At 39.8% G+C, this 21,632-nt stretch overlaps 1 protein-coding gene across 1 annotated transcript; it reads right to left on the bottom strand.

Moving 5' to 3' along the window:
- Window positions 1-961: 961 nt before the first annotated feature.
- On the bottom strand, window positions 962-21,551 carry nhlrc2 (NHL repeat containing 2). The gene is made up of 12 exons (XM_084937677.1): window positions 21,299-21,551; window positions 18,882-19,034; window positions 15,361-15,410; window positions 12,893-13,298; window positions 12,140-12,261; window positions 11,919-12,048; window positions 9,808-9,901; window positions 9,262-9,493; window positions 6,671-6,793; window positions 6,256-6,465; window positions 5,811-6,024; window positions 962-3,123 (listed from the first exon to the last, which is right to left on the bottom strand). The coding sequence occupies exons 1-12, from the start codon at window positions 21,459-21,461 to the stop codon at window positions 2,861-2,863; spliced, it is 2,160 nt and encodes a 719-aa protein (XP_084793803.1). The 5' UTR covers window positions 21,462-21,551; the 3' UTR covers window positions 962-2,860.
- Window positions 21,552-21,632: the final 81 nt, after the last annotated feature.

Below are 21,632 nucleotides of genomic sequence, written 5' to 3'. Positions count from 1 at the left end.
GGACGCCATTTCTGCCTCTTTCTTATTGTTGAATCATGAACTCTGACCTTAACTGAAGCAAGTGAGGCCTGTATCTCTTTAGATGTTGTTCTGGGTTCTCTTGTGACCTGGATGAGTCGTCGATGCGCTCTACGAGTAGGTTCACCTCTGTTCCAGGTTTTCTCCATGTGTGCATAACGGCTCTCACTGTGGTTCACTGGAGTCCCAAAGTGTTAGAAATGGCTTCATAACCCTTTCCAGACTGATAGAAGTCACTGACTTTGTTTCTCCGCTGTTGCTTTTTGAGATCTTTCAGCCTACTTCACTTAGTTTCTGTTTAATTCATGCTTTCACAAGGGAAGACGATTAGTTTTCACATACAGCCAGTTAAGTTTGGATAGCTTTTATTTCTTAAATAAATGAAATTATCATGTAAAAGCTGTATTTTGTATTTACTCTGGTTATCTTTGTCTTATATTAAAATTAAAAAACATGTGACAAATATGCAAAAAAGAGAGACAGAAAGTAGGAAGGGGCAAAATTAAACTTAGCTTGAACCACTCCAATAATTCTTGTTCCAGGACTCGTTAATTGACTAGGAAATACACACAAAACAGTTTTTCTGTAACTTCACTGTAAACACGAGAGACTGCTTCTGTAAGCTGTCTGTTTATAACTATGTTAATGACCAAAACTGAGCTAGAGTAAAAAAAAAAAAAAAAAAGATGGCTCTTTCTTTGTAACAGGAATGAGAAAAATGAAAGATATTAAGTCAAACAGGAGGTCTGCGTATGAGGCCAGCTCAGAAATAAACTGGCATTTTTACATTTTCATGTAACGAGTGTGCTCATTAGTGATGCTTTTGATAGCATCTCATATAAAAGAGCTCCAGCACTTCAGCTTATTAATGTATTGGTTGGAATTACGCAAAACAAACTGATTCTCAAATACCGGGAAATGAAAAGAACGGCACACAAACCAGACTAGATAAAATAAGTTTTATTAGTTTTTCCTCACTGTGCTGCATATTAAAGTCCAACACGGAGAAGCCAAAGTAGACAAAAGCATGCCAAAATGTTTCTGAGAAGTCAGAAATGAGGAAAAAACAAAATCAAGTGAGAGTTACAAAACAATATCAGGAGCTTAATGCCCACCGACAGCCACCCAAAGGTTATTAGTGCTCATTAAAAAGTGCCAGAGGGATAAGAGAGCCGAGAAAGTACAACAACTGCAGTTCGCTGGAAATAAATAACTTGTGGGAGTTGAAAAAAAGAGAAAGGAAAAACAAAACAATATTGCTTCTAATACGGTTAAAGTGCCATGAATGTACACCATCCATGCAATCCTTTCCAAGGCACTTGGGCTGAGTGAGCCAAACCAAATAACAGCAGGCTGACGAGCACAATTAGGTTATGAGACATGATGACAGCAACGATAATCAAAACGCTCTCACAACAACTCATAACTTAGTAAACCAATAAAGGCAAAATGACAAAACAACTTCCACATTATCATATCGCATTACACAACGTGATCGAGCGGATCATTATTAGCATTCCTTTCATATAATGTTCCCTTCGTGGAGCTGAGATGAAGTGTATAAACGCTCGATGGAGAGAATTTAATGAGACTTTGGTTTCAGCGTGCGGGGAGCAGGCGGCAGTCATGTCGGTGTCCTCGGCCGCTTCCCCCTCCTCGAAAACAGGCACTTTACTCATTACTCAAAATAACAGGTGGTTCGGAATCAAAACAGCTTCTGGTGCGCTGTGGATAATCGCAATCGGAAAGCTTTCGGGCTACGAGAGAACAGTGTAAACGGCTTAAGAAGAATCAGGCAGCTGCCACACGTGTAAACAAATGCACGCGGGATGGGAGCTCGATCGGCGGGCATCTTTCCAAGCTGATGTGACCAAGCCAACCCCGCGCTGATCTGCGGTAATACAGAATTTAAAGGAGGAAAGTGAAAACGTTTATACCGCGGCGCTGCACAACTTTAACATTATAATGATAACGAGAAATGAGAGTCTCTGCATGGACACGTTCAATAAACCCCCAACTGCATAAAGACTTAAGCGTCACACATCTGTCCTCTCCTGCTAACTACCTCCTCTGCTGGGCTGAGATTAAATGAAAGATTGGAGATTTTTATCCTAACCTAATAATTCCTATGAAAGCCTTACATAATTCAAATATCCTTTTTTTATGAAGACACTGGCAGGAACTCGATATTAGCATTGAAAAGCTGATTCATATAAAGTCTCCATTTAAAGAAATTCTACTTATTTTATTACTTATCGGCTTATAATAATAATAATATTCATAATAATAATCACTTCAAATCCTTCCTCAATTAAAGTGAAAATATAAAGCTGAAGTTTAGATTTCCCAGAAGATAAGAGAACGGATGAAAATCTCCTTATTTATCTGCCCATCAATCACACCAGCAGTGCTACGATAAATTAGATATTCATAGTTTCTCATTAAATAACTTTAATAAGTTTCCTTATTCTTTTAGTTTTAATAAACAACTTGGCAAAAACCCCACACATTAGCAATGCAACCTGTCGTCATGAGAGCTCACTACATAAATATAATATATAGTATATCTGCGGGTGTCTGTCTGCACTCCTTTAATAGCTGTCGCACACAGTCGAGAACATTACCGAGCTAATGTGTTATATGTGAAGAGACATCCGAGTATCTAAGAAAATCAAGTTCACTCAAATCGCCTTTTTTCATCACAGTGAGAGCTCTGTCAGAAACAATCGTTCCTTCCTGCTTTCAGAAGTATGAGCAGGCCACAAGAGCGATTAAGCTGAGGTCTCAACGCAACACAAAGTGTGGACTCGAAGGCTATTTTAACTAAGACATGTAGGCGGCTTCAGAAGGCATGAGTCAACTCCACGATGACCTCTCCCTCTCCAGAACTGGCGTTTATTTGAAGAGGCTGGGAGAATGAAGCCGCTTTCATCATGCAGGCTTTACCTGCTTCCGTACAGTAGTACGCCCATACGGCCAACGTGAGGCTTGGACTGCCGTTTGATTCCTTCATAACGACTGGAAGTTTGGCTGAGATGCAGAGGGGCTGTGAGAGATCTTTAATGGAACCAGTAAGCACCTGATGGTCTAGCAGCCACTCGTTACCTTTAAAAAAACAAAAAACAAAACAAGAAGTGATGTCAAAGGACGTCCAACTTTTATGTACAGTGTACATGCCTTGCTGGTAAACTGGTAAACTCAGGCCGGGCATTAACCTCAATGTTACTTTGAGATGAAGCACCCAGTTAAGCATTGTTGCAGCACTCTGCACAGTCTCTCCCAGCGGCTTAGCGCACCCTAGTACTGCTCAGGAACCTTTCCAGATACCAGTCTGATTGGTAGTTCTATCTCAACTCTGTAAGGATATGCTTCCAAAGTCTAGGACACTCTCAGAATTCCAGTATTGTGTCCAGAATTGGCCTGGCAAGGACTAATCTGGACTTTGCTTTGGGAAATATGAAGGAGGCCATAAATTTTGGACTTTTCATCATCAGCGTTTCTCTATCATGTCAAAAAGAAAAACAAGACTTTTTTATACTCGCATACAATCTTTTTCCGGTATAAAGTAAACTGAAGTTTACTTGTCAGGCACACTGAATATCGTGGGCTGTCCACGATGAACCCACAGACAGATGCACTTCGAGAATGACTTAAAACTAAGATCAATCCCCGGTTTGGTCACGTGTCCGCCTTAGTTCATCCATGTTTTGAAAGAACAGATGGCTTTGAATGAGAATGGCTGGCTGGCGTCTCGATTTATTGCTGAACGTAGTGCGGTGCAGACAGAGTGCTAGGGCTGACTCAAGCCTGCACAGTAAAACAGTCCCTCTGAAATATTAGGACAAACTCACATACCCTTACTAAATCAAATAAAGAGTGGTTGAAGACATTCATTTTCTGAAACACAAGTACACATCTGAAGCGACACGACCACTGAAAGTCAAAAAGAATCAGCGGTGAGAAAATATCACGCCACAGAGATCACAGAACCCAAGCCAGCCGAGATTAATGAAGCTGATGCCTAACGCTGGGTCCCAGGGAAGCCATTTCTAAAAAGCCACTAAAAAACAATTTAGATCTGGCGTGCACTTCTAACTTGATCCATTAAAATCCCTGCCTCTGCTCTGATCTGATCAGCATAAGTCTAGACTGGGTATAATGGGACAGCAGGGGATCACGTAACATAGCCTGGTAGCTAATTATGTGAACCAAGGCATGTCGTCTTATCGAAATGCTCTAAAAATAGCCTGCCGTTATCGAGGATTGCATGCTGCAGCGCTCAGGATGATGGAAACACTTTTGGTGCAAACGTAATGAACAGATCACAACTGTCACTAACATCACATCACATAAAAAAACAAATCACATATCAATCGATCCTACGGTCAACACTACAATCTGAGAGAATTAGACTAAACCTCTTCAGAATATAAAATCATAAATTAAGCCATCCACGCCTCGCACCTCCTCGCTGGTGGTTTAAAAGAGCTTCTGAGTGATTTAAGTATTTGTCTTTGTTTTAGCTGCGAACTATAAATTCCAGGTGTGGGCTGGCAGAGTGAGAATCTGCTTGTTGAACGGTGAAAACGACGTGCAGGCAGGTTAAGCATCCTTCACTTTTTGACAGATCAGAGACCAAAATAAAGTTTTGTTGGAGAGAATTAGAGGCTTCACTCCACAACGCGCTCATTCTAAGCACAGAGAGGACGTTTATGCTGCAGCCCTGACTCTGGTTGGTTACCCTGACGAACAGAGAAATAACTTGAGGAAAAGCATGCTTTTTTTTTTTTTCAAACAAGCTGTTATACAAAGCAGCTGCTGTAAGCTGCCTCCTCACTGTTCTCCCACCTAAATCCTTCCACTTCTGGTTCCCAGCAGATATTTGTGAAGTCTTTGCCAAACACTGCTGGGGTTTTAGAATTCAATTAACCTCTCACCTGAACGGAAAAAAAAGTTCAATCAAAGCTTAGACGCAGCAGATCTGTCAGTCCTCGGGTTTACACACATTACAGTGACGTCTGTAGGCTGCTGCTTTAGTGCTTTTCTCCAGCCAACACGCAACAAAATAATTAACTTGCATTAGTCTGGCCCAGCAACACAATGGAAATACAGCATGTCTGACTAACTAGGCTTTTTTTTTTGTTATTATTACTGTAATTTCTAAGCTAATTTCTGTGTCACAGCATCATGTAATTTTAACAAATAACTAATACAGTCAATCAGCTTCGAGAGGTTTTTGCTTTAAAGTGAGCTGAAGGTTCTCAATCAAGTCACAGGAGAATTACTAATTTTTTATATGCAGTGGTTAGCACTTTTCCCGCACAGCAAGAAGCTTCCTGGTTCAAATCGCCAGTGACGCTGGGGCCTTTGGTGCTTGGAGTTCGCATGTTTTCCCAGAGCCTGCCTGCGTTTTTCCAGCTTTTTCCCACAGTCCAAAAACATGCGCAACAGGTTAACTGGTGATTCTAAACTGACTGTGGATGTACAGTACTTACTAAAGAAGCATTATATAAATGAGTGTTTATAAGTGCTCTTTAGTTGAAACTGAGAAGTCGAATTTTGTCAACATTATCTCAAAATCAAAAACTTTTCGTGCAAAACTTTACTTAAAATTCCAAGTGTGTCCCTGTGAACATGTGCAGCTGTGTGGCAGAAGCTCATGGATGTAACATCAGTGACAGGATGAGGTGTCAATGATGGTCAAGACACCTTTCATGGGCATGAAGGCTAAACATGCTCAGAACATTTACATGCATGATACTTCATGTAACAGTGACTGAACTTTGTCTCACCCTCTGCTGAGAGTGCCCAGCAGCTGGGCGCCTCTTCAGTGAGTTTGGTCCCTTCTGGAAGTGACAGTGTGACAGACATGATGACAGTCTGGCCCGCAGTCACCGCTACTGGCGGCATTTCTTTCCTGGCAGCTGATTTAGGCAGCGTGGGGGCTTTGGTCGGACCCGAGGGCTTTGTAGGTACCGAGTCTGTGCACTCGCGGGAGATGGGGAGCTGGATAAAAGAGAGATTTGGGTGTTTGGATTAAACAAAAGCAAGGAGAAAGCTACCCTAACTTACAGTGTCCTGTCTTTGTCACCTTTAATTCAATCTCTTCTAGCGCAGAAGCCTTTAGGACAGATTAATTACACAAACATGTACAAAATGTAAAGCACTTTCTCAAGGTTGGAACCACACTTTTCCTAAATACACACACACGCACACACACACAGGCAACGCACTCACCAGCGAGACAGTCTTGGAGGCCAGGTCCAGCACTTTGACTCGGTGGTTGTTGGTATCGGCCACGTAAAGCAGTTTTCCGCCGTCACCGACACAGATTCCTCCGGGTTCATTGAAGCAGGATTTGTTAAACTCTGGACCCAGAGTATCTCCAGCATCTCCTGTTCCTGCTAATGTGCTACACTGCTTTGTTTTTGGATCCACCACCTTGATCTGAGGAGAATCACAGGCACACACACACACATACACACAAAAACAAACAAGCAAGATGTTGGTTATCAAAAAAAAAAAAAATTCCTTCCTGGAATTCAAAAGGAGATTTAACCACTTTGGCATGAACTCAGTCACTTGAAGGAACTCATTACAGACCATAAGTGTTAAATTTGCACAGTACAGCCTTGTGACAATCATCTGTTACCTTGTGGTTGTAGGAGTCGGCTACATAGAGCAAGTTTTGTTCGGAAGCCCAGGCAACACCGAGAGGATGCTGAAGTTTGGCATCCACCCCTTTCCCGTCCACATCCCCAAAAGCAAAAAGGTTCTGTTTTGAACAATACAAAACACTGGTTAGAGAAAAAAACATATTATCGACTAAAATTACAAAACACCCTTAACTGCATTGAAAACAAGACAGGAAACTGAAGAAAGCCGAAGCCTTTTCTATCTTATGAATGATGAATTTTATACATAAAAAGACTGTGAGATAAATCATTTTAGTTGTTTGTGTGTGCCATGATTCATTTGAAACTAGCATGACCAAACAGATAATCCCATCAACAACCAATCTGTAAGAAGCTGTGATAACATTTCGATAAATTGGTTATAATTTTGTATCAGCTCTGTAAATAACAACAGCAACAGAAAAGGACCATGATAACAATCTTCAAAGTCTCATGATTCTCCTGGCTCGCTGACTAAACAGCTACAAGGTGTTTACAACAACAAATCCTTGGAAATGTAAAATCCACTGAGTGAAAGCCAATAGGTTTAAATCCATTATCTAACTGCACAAGTGTGAGCTTGAAACATCTCAGCAACCCAGACCAGACTTCAGCTGAAGAACGAGGTAAACAGAATTTGGTCGAGTTCAAAAAGGAGCTGGAGGACCTGGAGCATGCTCGTAGATGTTCTCAACATTAAAGGGGTTGTGCACCATGAATTCACCACCCAGACTTGAGAATTTGCAATGCAGACAACCTAGACTGAAATGCGAAAAAACGCAACCTTCAGTCACTGGCAACTAAACTAGCTAGATCCAGCTACATGCAGCTTCATCCTCTACCCCCTGAAAATGGAAATCAGCATTTTGTTGCATGTGGCAAGACGACAGTAATCAGAAGAATGGTTGCCAAGGATGCAGAATTATCCTCGAGTGTGAATAAAGTGCTTTAAATGCTCAGCTATAGTAGAAAAGTGTTACATAAGAAACAGTCCATTTACTATCAAAGACATGAAATCAGCCGCCACATCAGAAGCAGTGCAAAAAAGATGCTGAATCTAAAATCAGATACGTGTTTTGATTTTCACAGATGGAAAATAAAAGTCTAGCTTTTATTTTTATTTTAGTTAACTAAAATGTTTTTTCATCTCTACTTTCAGTTTAGTGTTAGCTAACTGTAATAACCTTACACTGGATTGCTTGGAAATGTCAAGGTGGGCATATATTTTGGACTTTTAACCATTTTTTCACCCGTTTTTCAGCTTTTTCTACTGATAAACACCCCTCCCATGGCCATTCATACTACACCAAAGTAATAAAATAATAGAAAAATAGTTACAAATAACAGAATTGTTCCCATTTTTCCACCATTTACTGTAGAAATGTATGTATTTTTTCACAACAGATCCACAGTAAAAAAAAAAAGAAGAAAATTTAAGAGTTGCACTGACAGATTTCTTTCACATACTACATCAGTATTTCTCTCTAATGTCAAAAAACAAAAAAACAACAACACTGTTTTTTGTCATACTGTCTGTTATTATATTAAGATATCTCCAGGATTAAAGGTGCAGTTAAATCTCTGCACGGTGACTTACTCTTTATGTGTCCACAGTGTAAAATGAGTCTGACATCTCTGCTTTAGCTCAATTTGACAACTGATATTACTGTAAAAGTGCAAACATGAGAGGACGCCACCTCAGCTTCAATACTGTTTGGCTGTTCTAGATCAACTCCTTAAACATCTGTGGGCAGCTAATAGTTTCTCCCGGCTCTTCACCATGTTAAGTAAACTGTATATGACTCTCTAGTTAATTACTTCCTGCTCTCATGGGGACTTACAAGCTTTAGATCTCTTGTGACTTTCCAAAAATACACCAGTGCGGCAAGACAAAGAAACTACAGCAGAGCTGCTGTAAGGGCATGAAGGTATGCACAAACATTGTTTTTCAGGCTTTCCTTTAGCAACAAACAAGAGGGTCTGTGTTTACTTGTTTCTCTTTAAAGGAAAAAAAAATCCATATTTTTATGCATACAAAAATAGCCCTAAACTCTGCGTGAGTGCCTAACAATGATTCATATTTGTGCAACATTTTTCTTCATAATTGTCCAAATGTTTTGTGTGGCTGGAAATGTGGCAGACTAATGTGCACTGTGTGTTTTCCGTTGATGTATGGTGACAGAGCCAAGCACAGGACACATCATCATTGAAAGTGCCGCACAAGGTTATTCCGCTCCTACAGTCTGCTTCGGAAATGGACTTTTAATTTGTCTCCACTAGTTCATCTGCGTGGGCTTTTTCTTTCTATAAGAAGTTCACCTTTTAAAGTAGCAATAAAAAACGGACAATATGGAAAACAAGTTGATAAATTATGTGCACTATATCATGCTGGTCTGTGAAACTTCATTAAGAGATGCTGTAACTGTTTGTTTCAAACCACATGAGCATTATAACTGGAAATAAGGATACTTGAAAGGTATCTAGCAGAGGGAAGATGATGATGAATGGTAAATAAAGCTTTTTTTTTACACTATTAATTCATTTTTCCCCCCATTTACTGTACACCCACCAGTGGGTCTCTCTCTCCTCCGACCAGCAACTTGACGGCTCCATCCTTCAGCGCCAGCGTTCGGATGGTGCTGCTTTCGCTATCGGCCACATACATGCAGCTCCAGGGCTCCTCTGGGGCTGAAGCCAGGCCTGAAGGCTGGGCAAAGCCTGCCTTGTGAGGGTAGGCGTTGTTCCGGTTCTCTTCGTTGCCGCTGCCCGCCCATCGCACACAAATCCCTGCCTTGGACTCACTGTTCAAATGACAAGACAATGTCATTAAATACTAGAATGCACTTCCTGATGCACAGAGTTCCAAAAAGGAGAAAATCTGTTTGTTTTTTTGTTTTTTTAAATAAAAACAAGACTGAGATTTTGTCCCCTGTTTATTTGCAGTAATTAAAAAAGATTATTACATAATCTGACCTCCTGTGAAACTGCCGACCACAGAAGACACACAAGAAGAGGAATCCATTTTCACAGTTTTAAAAGGAGAATTACAACCATGTCATTATATTATCAGAATATGTTTCGAAGCGGCCGTGGCGGTCATGTACTGGTCTCTCACCTTCCTTTGGGCAGTTTTCCATCAGCTAGGAACAAAGCCCAGATCTGGTGAGTCCCTGCCATGGCTATCCACAGCACGTTGTCTTCATCGCCGCCTACACATGAAAATAAAACGCAAAAAACCCCACAGGATAAATATGGGAGCAGGAACTGGTGTCAGTGCTCTTGGTCATCTACCAGTCAGCCTCAGTATCATTCAACAACTACTGTGATATTTGTCCTTCGTTGTTGAGCTATGTTCTTGAGGTGTGTTTGGGACTACAGTCTGCTCAAGCACAAGGACAAAATGTGTTTTTTTCAAAGTAAAAGTAAGAAATAGATTTTTTTTTTCAGGCAGCAAAATTATTTTTGCAAATTCCCCCTCTCCCGATCTGCTGATTGCTCAGCGTCAGAACTGAGTCAAAATATGGAGCCGTGCAGGTTTAAGACACACAGCAGCCTCTCTGACAAAGGCCATATGCACTCAGCAGATACAATACTGCCACTGTGATGAACGCACAAGCCTTACAGACGTGCACGATCTCTGTTGTATTTTTAATGCGGGGCAAAGTTCAGCCTTTCTTGATCAAAACGGGTGGACTGTCAGGGATATATACTTGACTCAAAGCCAGTCTAGCACTTTATAGTTCAAAAGGTGTGGGATCCTCTTGATTTGGTTGAAAAATTTATTCATCCACATCTTGAATAAATCATGAATATGTGGATGTGTGTTTGGACATTCTCTCAGAAGACAATGTCAGGGTACATCCATACTAATAGAGTTTTTTTTTTAAACACTCACTCTCTAAACCATACGGGCGGTGTTTAAGGAGAGATTTAGTCAGAACAGGCAGAACCTGAAAATGTCTTTGAAGCCAAAATATTAAACTCACACATCTACTTCATTTCATCTTTTGAATATGCCTCTCCCATGTAATTGATAACGCTCTTCGTATCACTCTGGGTTGAAACATTTGCTTTTCCCTGAGTCCCAATCTGTTTTCTGCTGCCATGAACACCTTCTGTGTGTTGCTTTGAGTAACAGTTCCCCATCTTTCTAGGTCCAAGCAAAGAAATCTTTGTTTTATTTTTGCTTCCTTCATAGTATTTTCTTCGAGCACCCAGCCCTCCACTTCCTGTTTACCATGGTAAATGCATACCTTTCCCAGGGATGTTAGCACAGACAGAGAGTACTTCCAAAATTGAGCCATTTGGTACTTACAGAAGTGCCGAATGGCTCATTTTTATGGAAATTATTTTAATATTAAAAGACTGCTTTAAATTTTAAATGTATTAGTCAGGGTGTACTGAAGTTAAAGGTTCTGAGACCAGCTTAAAACCAGCTGGCTGTGGCGTAAATCAACCTGAGGCAAAAAATTAACTGCGGTAGCCCTGAAATCTTCTATGCTTAACACCTTAAATTAAGAAGATTTGTATAAATCACACAAACACATACCTCTACATTATGAATCGTTGAGAACCGCGCTTGCCAGAGGCAAAATAAACACCTCTGTCCAGACATACAGTTTCATTCTTTGTTTCTTTTACTTAAGGACACAATTTATGGGGACAGTTTCCTTCAAATGCAACCGCTAGATATTACAAGAGGTGTTTAATGTTCAAGAACAAAATAATTAATGAAATCAGTCCGCTGGTAACAAAGCATTTAATTTGTCACATTTTTAAATCACAAGGAGAGCAAATACATAAACAAACTGACTTGTATTTTGCTCCTAGGGTGAAGAAAAATAGATAATCAATGTGGAATAAAAAGTGTATATGAGAGTCTGAGCTGACTGATTATAAATCTAAATTCCACTTTAATGACGCTTCATGACAACAAGATATTCACCAAAAGGAGTTTAAAAGAAAAAAGATTCCCACTTGAATTTAAAAATGAAAGTATTGTATGAAATTAATAAGCCATTAATAATCAAGTGTATAAATAAATGCTCAAGAGAAAATAATTAAAAGGCTGTGATAAGGAGGATTTGATGTTTTAAGGAGAAATAGAAGTTTTATATTACAAGAATGTGTCAGCTAGTGTATTTGTGCCCTGAATACTAAAAGCTTGTTTTGAAGGTGAATCTTCTAAGACTCATACAAGGCAGAAAGGCAATTAAAGTTACTCACTGGCAGTGCCAAGCATCACATCCCAAGGAGAGCTGATTGGCTGCTGTGGTCCCATAGCCCCGCCCTCTTTGTCTGTCCCATGAGTACCTACTCCAGCCAGAGTGCTGACTTTTCCCTCTAACAGGTCGATCTACAAACAGATGCAGACACAGATGGTCGAGGATAAATATCAACAAAGACTTGAAAAAAATACTTTTTAAAAATAAAATTATTAAGACAACCTTTCGAATCAAGTGGTTTTCCGTGTCAGCCACGTATACAGTGTCCCCTTTAACGGCCACACCCTGAGGGGAGTTAAAGGAAGCTTCAGACACGTCGCCATCTTTTCTCCCGCTTTCAGGCCCTGTGACAAAAGGAAAAACCCAGCACTGATTAAAGCTTTCGATCACTTAAAGCCCCAAATATTTCTTTTTCATATTAAAATTCAGACATGTCAATATTAAATTTTTTAAAAATGAATCAGAGTGGAATAATTATTTTTTATTCATGACTATTTGTATGACAATTATTGCTATTTAGTCTCACCGAAGAAGGAAGTTTCTTCTTTGGTGAGACTAAATAGGAGAAAATTTCAGAATCACGTCATGCTCTGCAGCTCGGCAAACCTTTCTTATGCGTGCACAGAGCTGATGTCAACAACACAAAAATAAAACCAATCCTCAATTTTCTCTCCTCGTTTGTCCACTCTAGGTCAGTGCCAGTTCCCAGCATGTACAAGTCCCTGCTGCTGCCAACCTCTCTGCTGGTCTGGGGACATCAGGCTAACTGCCATGTGGCTCCTCTGAGGGTTGTTGAGGCAGTTGCATAATGCTAAAACGTCATCATTGGCTAAATATTGCTGTTGAACTTTTACAGATCTCACTTATTACAACACAATAGTTTTTGTATTTAATGGCCATTTAAATTGGAGCTCGTTACATCATGCCCATTTGTTGTTGTTTTTTAAAAAAATGCATTGGTGTGAAGTCTCTTACCTCCTATGACATGTAGCAGGTCTCCAGTAGAAGACACCACCAGTATTCTGTGATGTCCTGTGTCTGCTATGACAAGCCTTTTAGTACTGTTGTCTATAGCCACCTTTCCAGGAAAAGAAAGGATGCTGGGTGGCAGCGCGTCTTTGTACAGCTTGATTCCCACTGTGTGAGCCTTGAGCAGACCACGCACCCCATAATAACGCAGAGCGCAGTCAGTGAAAAGCATCAGCCTGTCACGGTGGCCCTCACCCACCAGGGAGAAGAGCAAGTTGCCACGTGGTCCAAGTAGGACCAGCGTGGGCCAGCAGGAGATCTCCAGTTCATGCCAGAGACTCGCCTCGCTGTCGTTTACCACGGGGTGGCAGATGTCGTAGCGGAGCACAGCGCTTCGGATGTTGTCCAGGACCTTTGAGAACATGTGCAAAAATGGTGATGAGTTCAAGTGTTGTCCTTCAATAAGGCTCCACCTGAATTTATCAAAAAGTTCAGAAACTTTTCCAAGTCTTTTAGAAAAGTCTGCATGTAGCAAAAACTTTACAAAGCTCTTACTTAGTGATTTAACTATCCCCCCAAATTACAGGAGCACAAAATACTGGTATTCAGGACAGCTCTTTTATAAGTAAAGCTTTTGCTTTTGCTGTTAAGTTGAAAGTCATCTTTTAAAAGACTAACTGCCCTTTACAATGATTTTAAACAACACACAGGTTGACACATTTTGTATCAAAACACCCAGATTTTTAAACGAGTGAAATGCTGAAACATGACGTACATCATTTTTTGAAGATTAAAGGTTTAATTGTAAAGAAGCTCTGGATTTCCACTTTTAGTTTAAGCTTTGGATTTGATCTGCATTTGTAGTTAAGCAGGGTAGACCAACATAAAGATCGATTCATGAAAAGCACATAATTTCAAAGATTAGAAAAGTGGGAAAATCTGCAAGAGACATTTCAAAAACATCGGGCACATCCAGCGGAGCAATATGGAATGTCCTGAAAGAGAAGGAAACCACCGAAGTACTGACCAACAGGCATTTAAACAGGCATCCAAGGAAAACAGGGGCAACTGATGACAGAGACAAATGGTGAGAACGGTAAAGAAAAAAATAAATAAAATAAAAGTGCATAACATTATGAACAACCGCCAAAGAAAAGTGGCGAAGATCAACAATATAGAGGTCTTACTGCAAAACACAAACTGCTTATTAGCTATAATGAAACTGGCAAAAAAGTGCAGAGAAGAGTCAGTTGGAGACAGTTTGGGACCAAAGGCTTCTGGACTTACGAAACAGCGATTTCAACTGTGAAAGTGCTCGAAAGTATGAAGAAAGAAGGCATCTGTTCATGATCCTAAACAATAAAAGCTCATCTGTTCAGCATGGTTGAGGTTGTTTCATGCCTTGGGTTTACATGGCCGCTAATGGAACAAGCTAACACATTTTTATTGAGAATCTCCTGACGATCACGATGGTAGTAACAGAGTAAATGCCTACATCTACAGAAACACTTTGTCTTCTGACTTACGAAGAAATGCATCCATACATTTGGCCACATTATCGACGGGAGATTATTTAGGGTTTTGGAGTCAAAAATCCAAATTTGAATCCAAATGAAAATACATTTTACCTCCTGAAGAGAAGACTGAAGGAGCAAAACCCCACAGACCAATAAAGAAACAAGAAATATGATGCAATTGCATATTGATGCATATTGATGCAGTTATTGCAAACATGGGATGCAGTAATCAAATATGAAATATTTTGGCTTTAAGTTACTTGCAAAGATTGCAACACTTTAACTTGCTTGAAAAACTGGGAGGTTTAATACAATGTCACTATTATACCATTACCAACTTATTACTGTGATATTACCCACTTATTACAAACTATAACAGGGTACAGAGCCCATCTATGTAGAGCAAATTACATATACAGTTTTTCTGCATCAGAACGCTACAAATGACTCTCCACGAGCTTAGATATCATTGTAAACCATATAATATCCAGATATTTTGTTGTTTTAATTTGTAAAAGTTTGCCTGCCTGTTTGTTTTTGATAAAAAGTAGGGTAAGTACTATGCATATGAAGCATAATTTATTTCCTCACAGTTGGAGAGTACAGATTATTCCCCTGCCAAGCTGGCAAAAGGTTTCATAAAAAACAAACAAAAGGGAGCCGATAGCAGAATATTAAGAGGAATATCTGAAGAACAGAGTTTCTGGTCCGGGACTGATAAAGAAAGTAAGTTCTTGCAATTTGTATATGCTGCCAAAATCTTATTCTCCTATTTGTATACAGGTATAAAACTTCAAATTAACACCCTGGCTCCTACAGCCCTCTTTTTACTTGGAGAAAGGCGAGTAATTTAAACAAAGTAAAAATTCATCGGTATACATGTAGATACTTTTGAAGTATTAAAGAAAAAAAAAAGCAAAAGTTTCCCTAAAAGTTTCCAAAAAACCCAAAACATACCTTTTCATTGGGGAATTTGGCAGAGTGCACACCAACAATAACCAACCCATCTGAAAAAGAGATTAAACAGCAAACAGTGAGGGTTTAGGCAGAAAGGTGTTGCATAAGACACACATGTCACAAACATACATGCAAAGATGCACTAAGCACAATGATTTTTCCACTGTAAAATTTAAGAGACCTTCTATGTAAACCAACCAACCTTCAAGCATAACACATTGCAGGTTTAAGTGAGGTTTCTGGAAAAGCCGTTTCTCAGTAATCATCAAAGATAAGTAAACACTATGCTTATTATACAGCTAAAGACAGAAAGTGGTTATAATTTGTGACTTTGTACAAGGGCTGCAGACTTTCAAATGTTATGCAACTGAATTGCCTAGAACTATGAATGTAACAGGCTGGTGATGTTATTTTTAACACATGCTTTTGTGGCACTAAAACTCTCCAAAGAGTCCACAGATAGCAGATATCTTGATTAGTTTCCGTCCTTCCTTACAATCATCGTAAAACTCTCTATCGAAACAGCTACTTTTGTACGTCTGTCATTCCTTAAATCAAAAACTCGACAATAAGCTGGGTAAACAGAGCCCGAGCGGAGCGGCAGAAATGTCAAAGCTAACTTGTCGCTCTGAAAATGCTTTATTCACAGGGAATTGAGCGTGATCACATATTTTAAAAAATAAAAAAGATTTCTATGTAATAACAAGTTTGATTTTGTGCAGTTTCTACTATTTACAATTTGATTGCATGCAACTGTACACAGAGCAAAACAACTTTCTAAATGGAAAAAAATACTTGTTTTCATTGATAGAGTTACACAAGAAACAGCAACAGAGCAACTTTCAGTGACAAGGCACTTTCAAAACATTACACACTATTTATTTAAAAAGGCGTGAATCCCATGTTTAATTTCATTAAAAGGCACTGATTTGAGGGAACTAAAAGGTACAGCAAGTTTTCTGACATCTTGTTCCAGATATATGGAGCATAAAACTCTATGTGGCTTTTTCACTTTAGATTTTAATTCCAGGGACAGCCCTGAGCTGTTCAGCGCTTTAATAACCAACAAATTACAAAGCACCAAAGAACTATACAGTTGCATTAGTTCATATTTTTTGACACACACACACACAAAAAAAAATGCATTTCATAAATGAACCCCACCGGAAGTGAAAACCGCACAGTTCCAAACGCTCAAACGCGACACGGTCTGCAGCGGATTTCGTCACCCGCGGCCTCTGCCAAGCAGCGTAGCGCCGGCACAGATTGCAGTGACGATGGGTGGGTCGGGGTGGACTGTGGAGTGGCTCCCACACCTCAGTGACAACAGCAGCAAACAGAATGTACCCATAGCGGTGCCAGAGATAAGGCAAGTACGATAATGTGTGGTGGCACTGCAGTCTGCGTGTGTGTCTTTTATGTAATGTTCAACTCACAAATGAATTTCAAGTGGCACATCTTCCTCAGATGATAAAACATTTGAATGTAAATAAATGTAATGCCTGTTTATCATCATACAAGTTTGATTATATTTTCAGTGATATCTTTTATGCACTTTCTCAATAGGTCCATGAATCTATTATTTATTGTATGCTGCACTTTGTCTGCACTCCCCTGTAGTTTGTACCTATAACAAGAAAAAAAGAGCTAATTTAATTCTTTTTAAGACCTCTCAAGACTTATAGATAGCCTGTTTGAAGGGCCATTAGAATGCCAGAGATTATGCTTTACATATGGAGTTGCTATATATAACTGTTCTCATACATTACTGCAGCCCTGAACATTTCTAGATATTACTTCAGAGCTGCATGTGAGAATGTAAGGCCATCAGTCATGGTTTTAATGCATTTGGGAATTGTGAACGCATAAGTACAAAACAATAAACTACAGAGGGGCAGATGTATGCTGTACCTATGCTTACTTAAACTGAGTCTTGAAAGTATTTTTAGCTACTGTCGCTTCACAGCTGAGATAAGGGTCTACATGCCTAAGGAAAAGAAGCAGTTTCCCTGCTCCAACGAATATGGCCCTGAGATGCTGCTCCACAACACATGACCACAGGACCAATTTAAATCGTGTACCTCCAGTGAGGCCCAGTGCAGCTGAAGTGTGACTTTAAGAATACACTATAAATTCCTGCAGTGCTTTACTTGATCTTCCATCCATTCAACAGTAACCAAATAACGAGCAAATTCTATACTTTAAACTGTCCTGTAGCAAGTCAAAGCTAATGGTATAAGCATTTTTTTAACCATATTGTTTTTACACACTAAAGACAATGAAACTGAATTATCCTGTATGATGTTGAGCACCATGTGATCTGCCAGCGCCCAATGAGAATTTCACTGCAATGAAAAAATGCAGTTTCTCCAGCATCTATGAGATAATGCCAAGAAATTATACTGTAAGTGACAACATCCATCAATGAAGTCTGTTATGAAAACACACCCAGGTCATCACCTGCTTACACCTTTGCCTTTGGGGGAAGAGATACCGCACCATCAAAACCTGCATAAACAGACTAAAAAGCAGCTTCTTCCCCGAGGCTGTGGCATCCATTATATGTCGCAACCATTAGACGATATTGTTATTGTTGATAAATCTCAACCCTAAACCAGTGTAAGTTTTCTAATCTGAGCTTAATAATAAGCTACTGCAAACTCTGAATTCACATAAATGAGTCGGTGGACTTCATGCAGGAGGGCAGTGGTTAGCACTGTTGCCTGACAGGGTGTTTCCTGGCTTTAGCCCAATACCAAGTGGGATCGCCTCCAGCCTCAATGACCCTAAGCTGGATAAGCAGTTAAGAAAATAAATGGATGGGTGGATGAGTGAATTATTGACCCACACAGGGCACATCATTAATAGACATTCCCATAATTATTTACAAAAAAAAGATGTTTAATAGTGTTTGGCAACAGGCCCCGACAAAAGCACAATCTTTTCTTGTTTGAGAACAGTGCTAAAAACCAGCCCCAAATATTTTTGATTTAAATCTTCACTGGGTATGACAGAGCTTGTGGTTGAGTGCCACTGGAGGGAACCACTCATTGTTGCTTTCATTCTTGTAGTGACGTTTATCATTTAGTTTCAATCTGCCATCGCCTGATACAAGACATGATCTTGATAAGGTAGGTTAGGGTTGAAATTCACACGAACTATCTGACTTTAGCCTTTTTTTTTTAGCAATGTGGTGAAATAGATTTACTTGGGAACATCATGCACAAGAACGCACGTCAGACATATTTTCTATCAAACAGGCAAAAGACAAACATGTGAATGGGGAAAGATTGATAAAACATGCTTTTCCAGGATGGCAGATGAATAGATGGAAAAAACGAATGAATATCAAGCAAAGCATTACACAAATGCTTTACGTTATATTTAATGTGGACAGCAAGGAAAGCGATGAGCAGGGTTTTTTTTAAACAATACGCAGTTTTTCTACTTTAGGATTTTCCTGGAGCTGATTAAATTAGCTGTATGGAAACTACCTCGTAGTTAGTAGAGTATGTACAAACCTTTTACAGAGTGTCTCTTCTCTAGTTGATGCAGGTCAGGAAGGATGTGGATGCAGTTGATGCAGCAGTAAGTGAAGAAATCCAGCAGCACCACTTTACCAGCCAGCTCCTTGTTTAAAGAGAGAGGCCCCTCCGTGTTCAGCCACTCTAAGCCTGGAGCAAATCACAGAGTGGAAAATGATGTTGTCATCTTTTTAATCATGTTTAGTCACGGTGTAGGCAAATGCTTTACACTACCATCCTAGAAGGGCTATGGATATAGTAACAAAACACCTAAAAGGCATATCTGTGTTGGGCCTGACACAGCGTTTGTGTCACATGGGAGAAAAAGTTGGATAGTTTGATCGATCAAAGCAGTGACTTGAAAGTTCTTGTGGCCCAAGTGTTATGTTAAATACCATAAAAAGTGTTTTCGTTGTAGATTTAGATCAGCTTGTTTCACACTTCTTTCATGTGCACTCTAAATTGTGCCTGATAGCATTTGTCACGCTTAACTCGCGCGCATTTGATAAGTTTACTGTCACACTTTACAACATGGTGACTATCAAAATCCAGTACAGAGTGAAAGAGTAATACGCCCACCTAAATTTTCCATTGATAATCTTCTCAAGACTTAACCTTTCAAAGAAATGTACGAAAGAGGAAAAACAAAACAAATCACATTGATTAATAATCATATCAGCCAATGGGGTACCCGTGTATAGATGTGTGCTTTTTTTAGTGATGAATCTAGTTGCTCTTTCAGTGTTTAGCCCCAAAGGGGGTTTTTTGGCTACATAAATCTCCACTTCATCCCCTTTTTTAGATCTCTTAAGTGCACTTGCACACGGTGTTTTGCAAAAAGCTGCATGACACCTTGTTCTTGTTGATGAGATAACTCTTTAGAACTCCAACAGTATGTTTGAATCGTTGCTGCAGAATGAATTTGGGACCGATCATATGCCTCGCTGTTGGTATGCTGCAGCAGATAAGAATCTACCCCACCGCCCCACCCCACCCCCCAAAAAAAACCAAAATCACATGCATAAAAGATTAGCACAGTACGGAGCAGCTTAAAGGCTCCTTTTCTTCTTTATCTCTGACTGTGCAGAACAGAGTCCAATTAGATACATTTAGATGAATTCTGAATTAAGAAAAAAAAGAAGCACGGGTTGTGGGGACCTTGTTATGTTCACATTGAGCCTTGTGTGACTCTAGAATTTGATGTTCTAACAGTAGATCACCACCTACTGGTGTGGTGAAATATTGTCAATATGCTGCATCCCTCAGCAGCAGACCTAAGTTTCCCACAACTAAACTTTAATTACATTAGCAATTAATTGGGGGGCAATATATACAATATTTAGTTAAATGCATTTGTTTTATTTTTTGTTTAGAATAGAATAGAATAGGATTTGATTGTTTTTATATTCTTATGCATATAAAAGACAAGTGGATGCTGTTCCGACTATTAAAACCAAGGAACCCTGCATGTTCAGTGGCTAACAACTTATGCCCAACAACTTATCCACTTATGTAAACTAGGGCTAATCAGATTGCAGAACATTGACTCAATATGTGAGATGGTGGTAAAGCTCAAAAAGATTTTTAGCTTTCTGACCATTCAAGTACAGAAAAGATCAGATCCACTCCATCTTGTGGATCTAGAGAAAGCATATGACAGGGTGCCAACACAGGAACTATGGTGCCACATGAGAAAGTGAAGAGTGACAGAGAAGTTTGTGAGGGTGGCGCAGGGTACGTCCAAGAACAGTGTGCAGCAGTTGAGAGATATAGGTTAAAGTTTCATCAGGGATTGGCTCAGAGCCCCTTCTTGTTTACAGTTGTGATGGATAGGTTAACAGATGAGGTCAGGCATAGACTATGATACTTGCAGACGACACTGTAATCTGTAAGGTGTCGAGATAGTGAAGGTGGATGAGTTTAAATACTTTGGGACAACCATCCAAAGCAGCGGACAGTGCACAAGAGTGGTAAAGAAGATAGGGTGGAGTGGGTGGAGACGAGTGACTCGGGTGATTTGTGACAGAAGGATAATAGCAAGAATGAAAAGGAAGGTTTACAAGATATTAGTGAGCCCTACTGTGATGTACTGCATTGACAAATAGACATATTTTACATATTATTAAATTACGTGAATGCCTGTAATTTTTCTTCCTCTTCCGGAGTAGATAAGGTAGCTAGCTAATTAATTGACAGACTATGAAGAACTTGTGTTTAAGGGTTACAAGGCGTGTGGTACTATAACATTAGCTTTTAAAAGGAAGGAGAGCTCTTCCTAAGTAGACTGCGATTGTCCAACATTCTTAATGTATATATGAATGAACATGCCGAGTCCTGTAGTGACGAGCGGAGTTGGCAAACTCAAGTCAAACTGCTACGAAAGAGAGGCGAAGTGTTTAAGCTAAAGCTCTAACCTGTCTGGAAATCGGGTATCTTCAGGTCCTCTCTCTCGTTTAACTTTTTTAGATATTGTTGAACGAGATCTTCTTTTTCTTGCTGTGTTGTAGCGTCATCTAAGGCGTTATCCAGCTGACTTTGGACAGGAAACAGTGTAGAGACGCTGCACCGGGACGCCATGTTTCCAGCAACAGCCAGCTAGCTCGGTAAAGCAGCGAAGAGATTCATACCGCGGATTTCGACACAATAGCAAAAATGTTATCGTCTATAAGGGCTCTAAAACAGTTTCAGTTTCAATTATCCGAATTAAATACCCTCTAAAATAGGCTTCTTATTTTTTCAGCCTTCAAA

Source organism: Perissodus microlepis, chromosome 8 (genome assembly GCF_051167445.1).
Source record: "Perissodus microlepis isolate ML-2025 ecotype Zambia chromosome 8, ASM5116744v1, whole genome shotgun sequence".
Classification (NCBI taxonomy): Eukaryota; Metazoa; Chordata; class Actinopteri; order Cichliformes; family Cichlidae; genus Perissodus; species Perissodus microlepis.
This window is presented reverse-complemented; position numbering and strand designations above follow the sequence as displayed.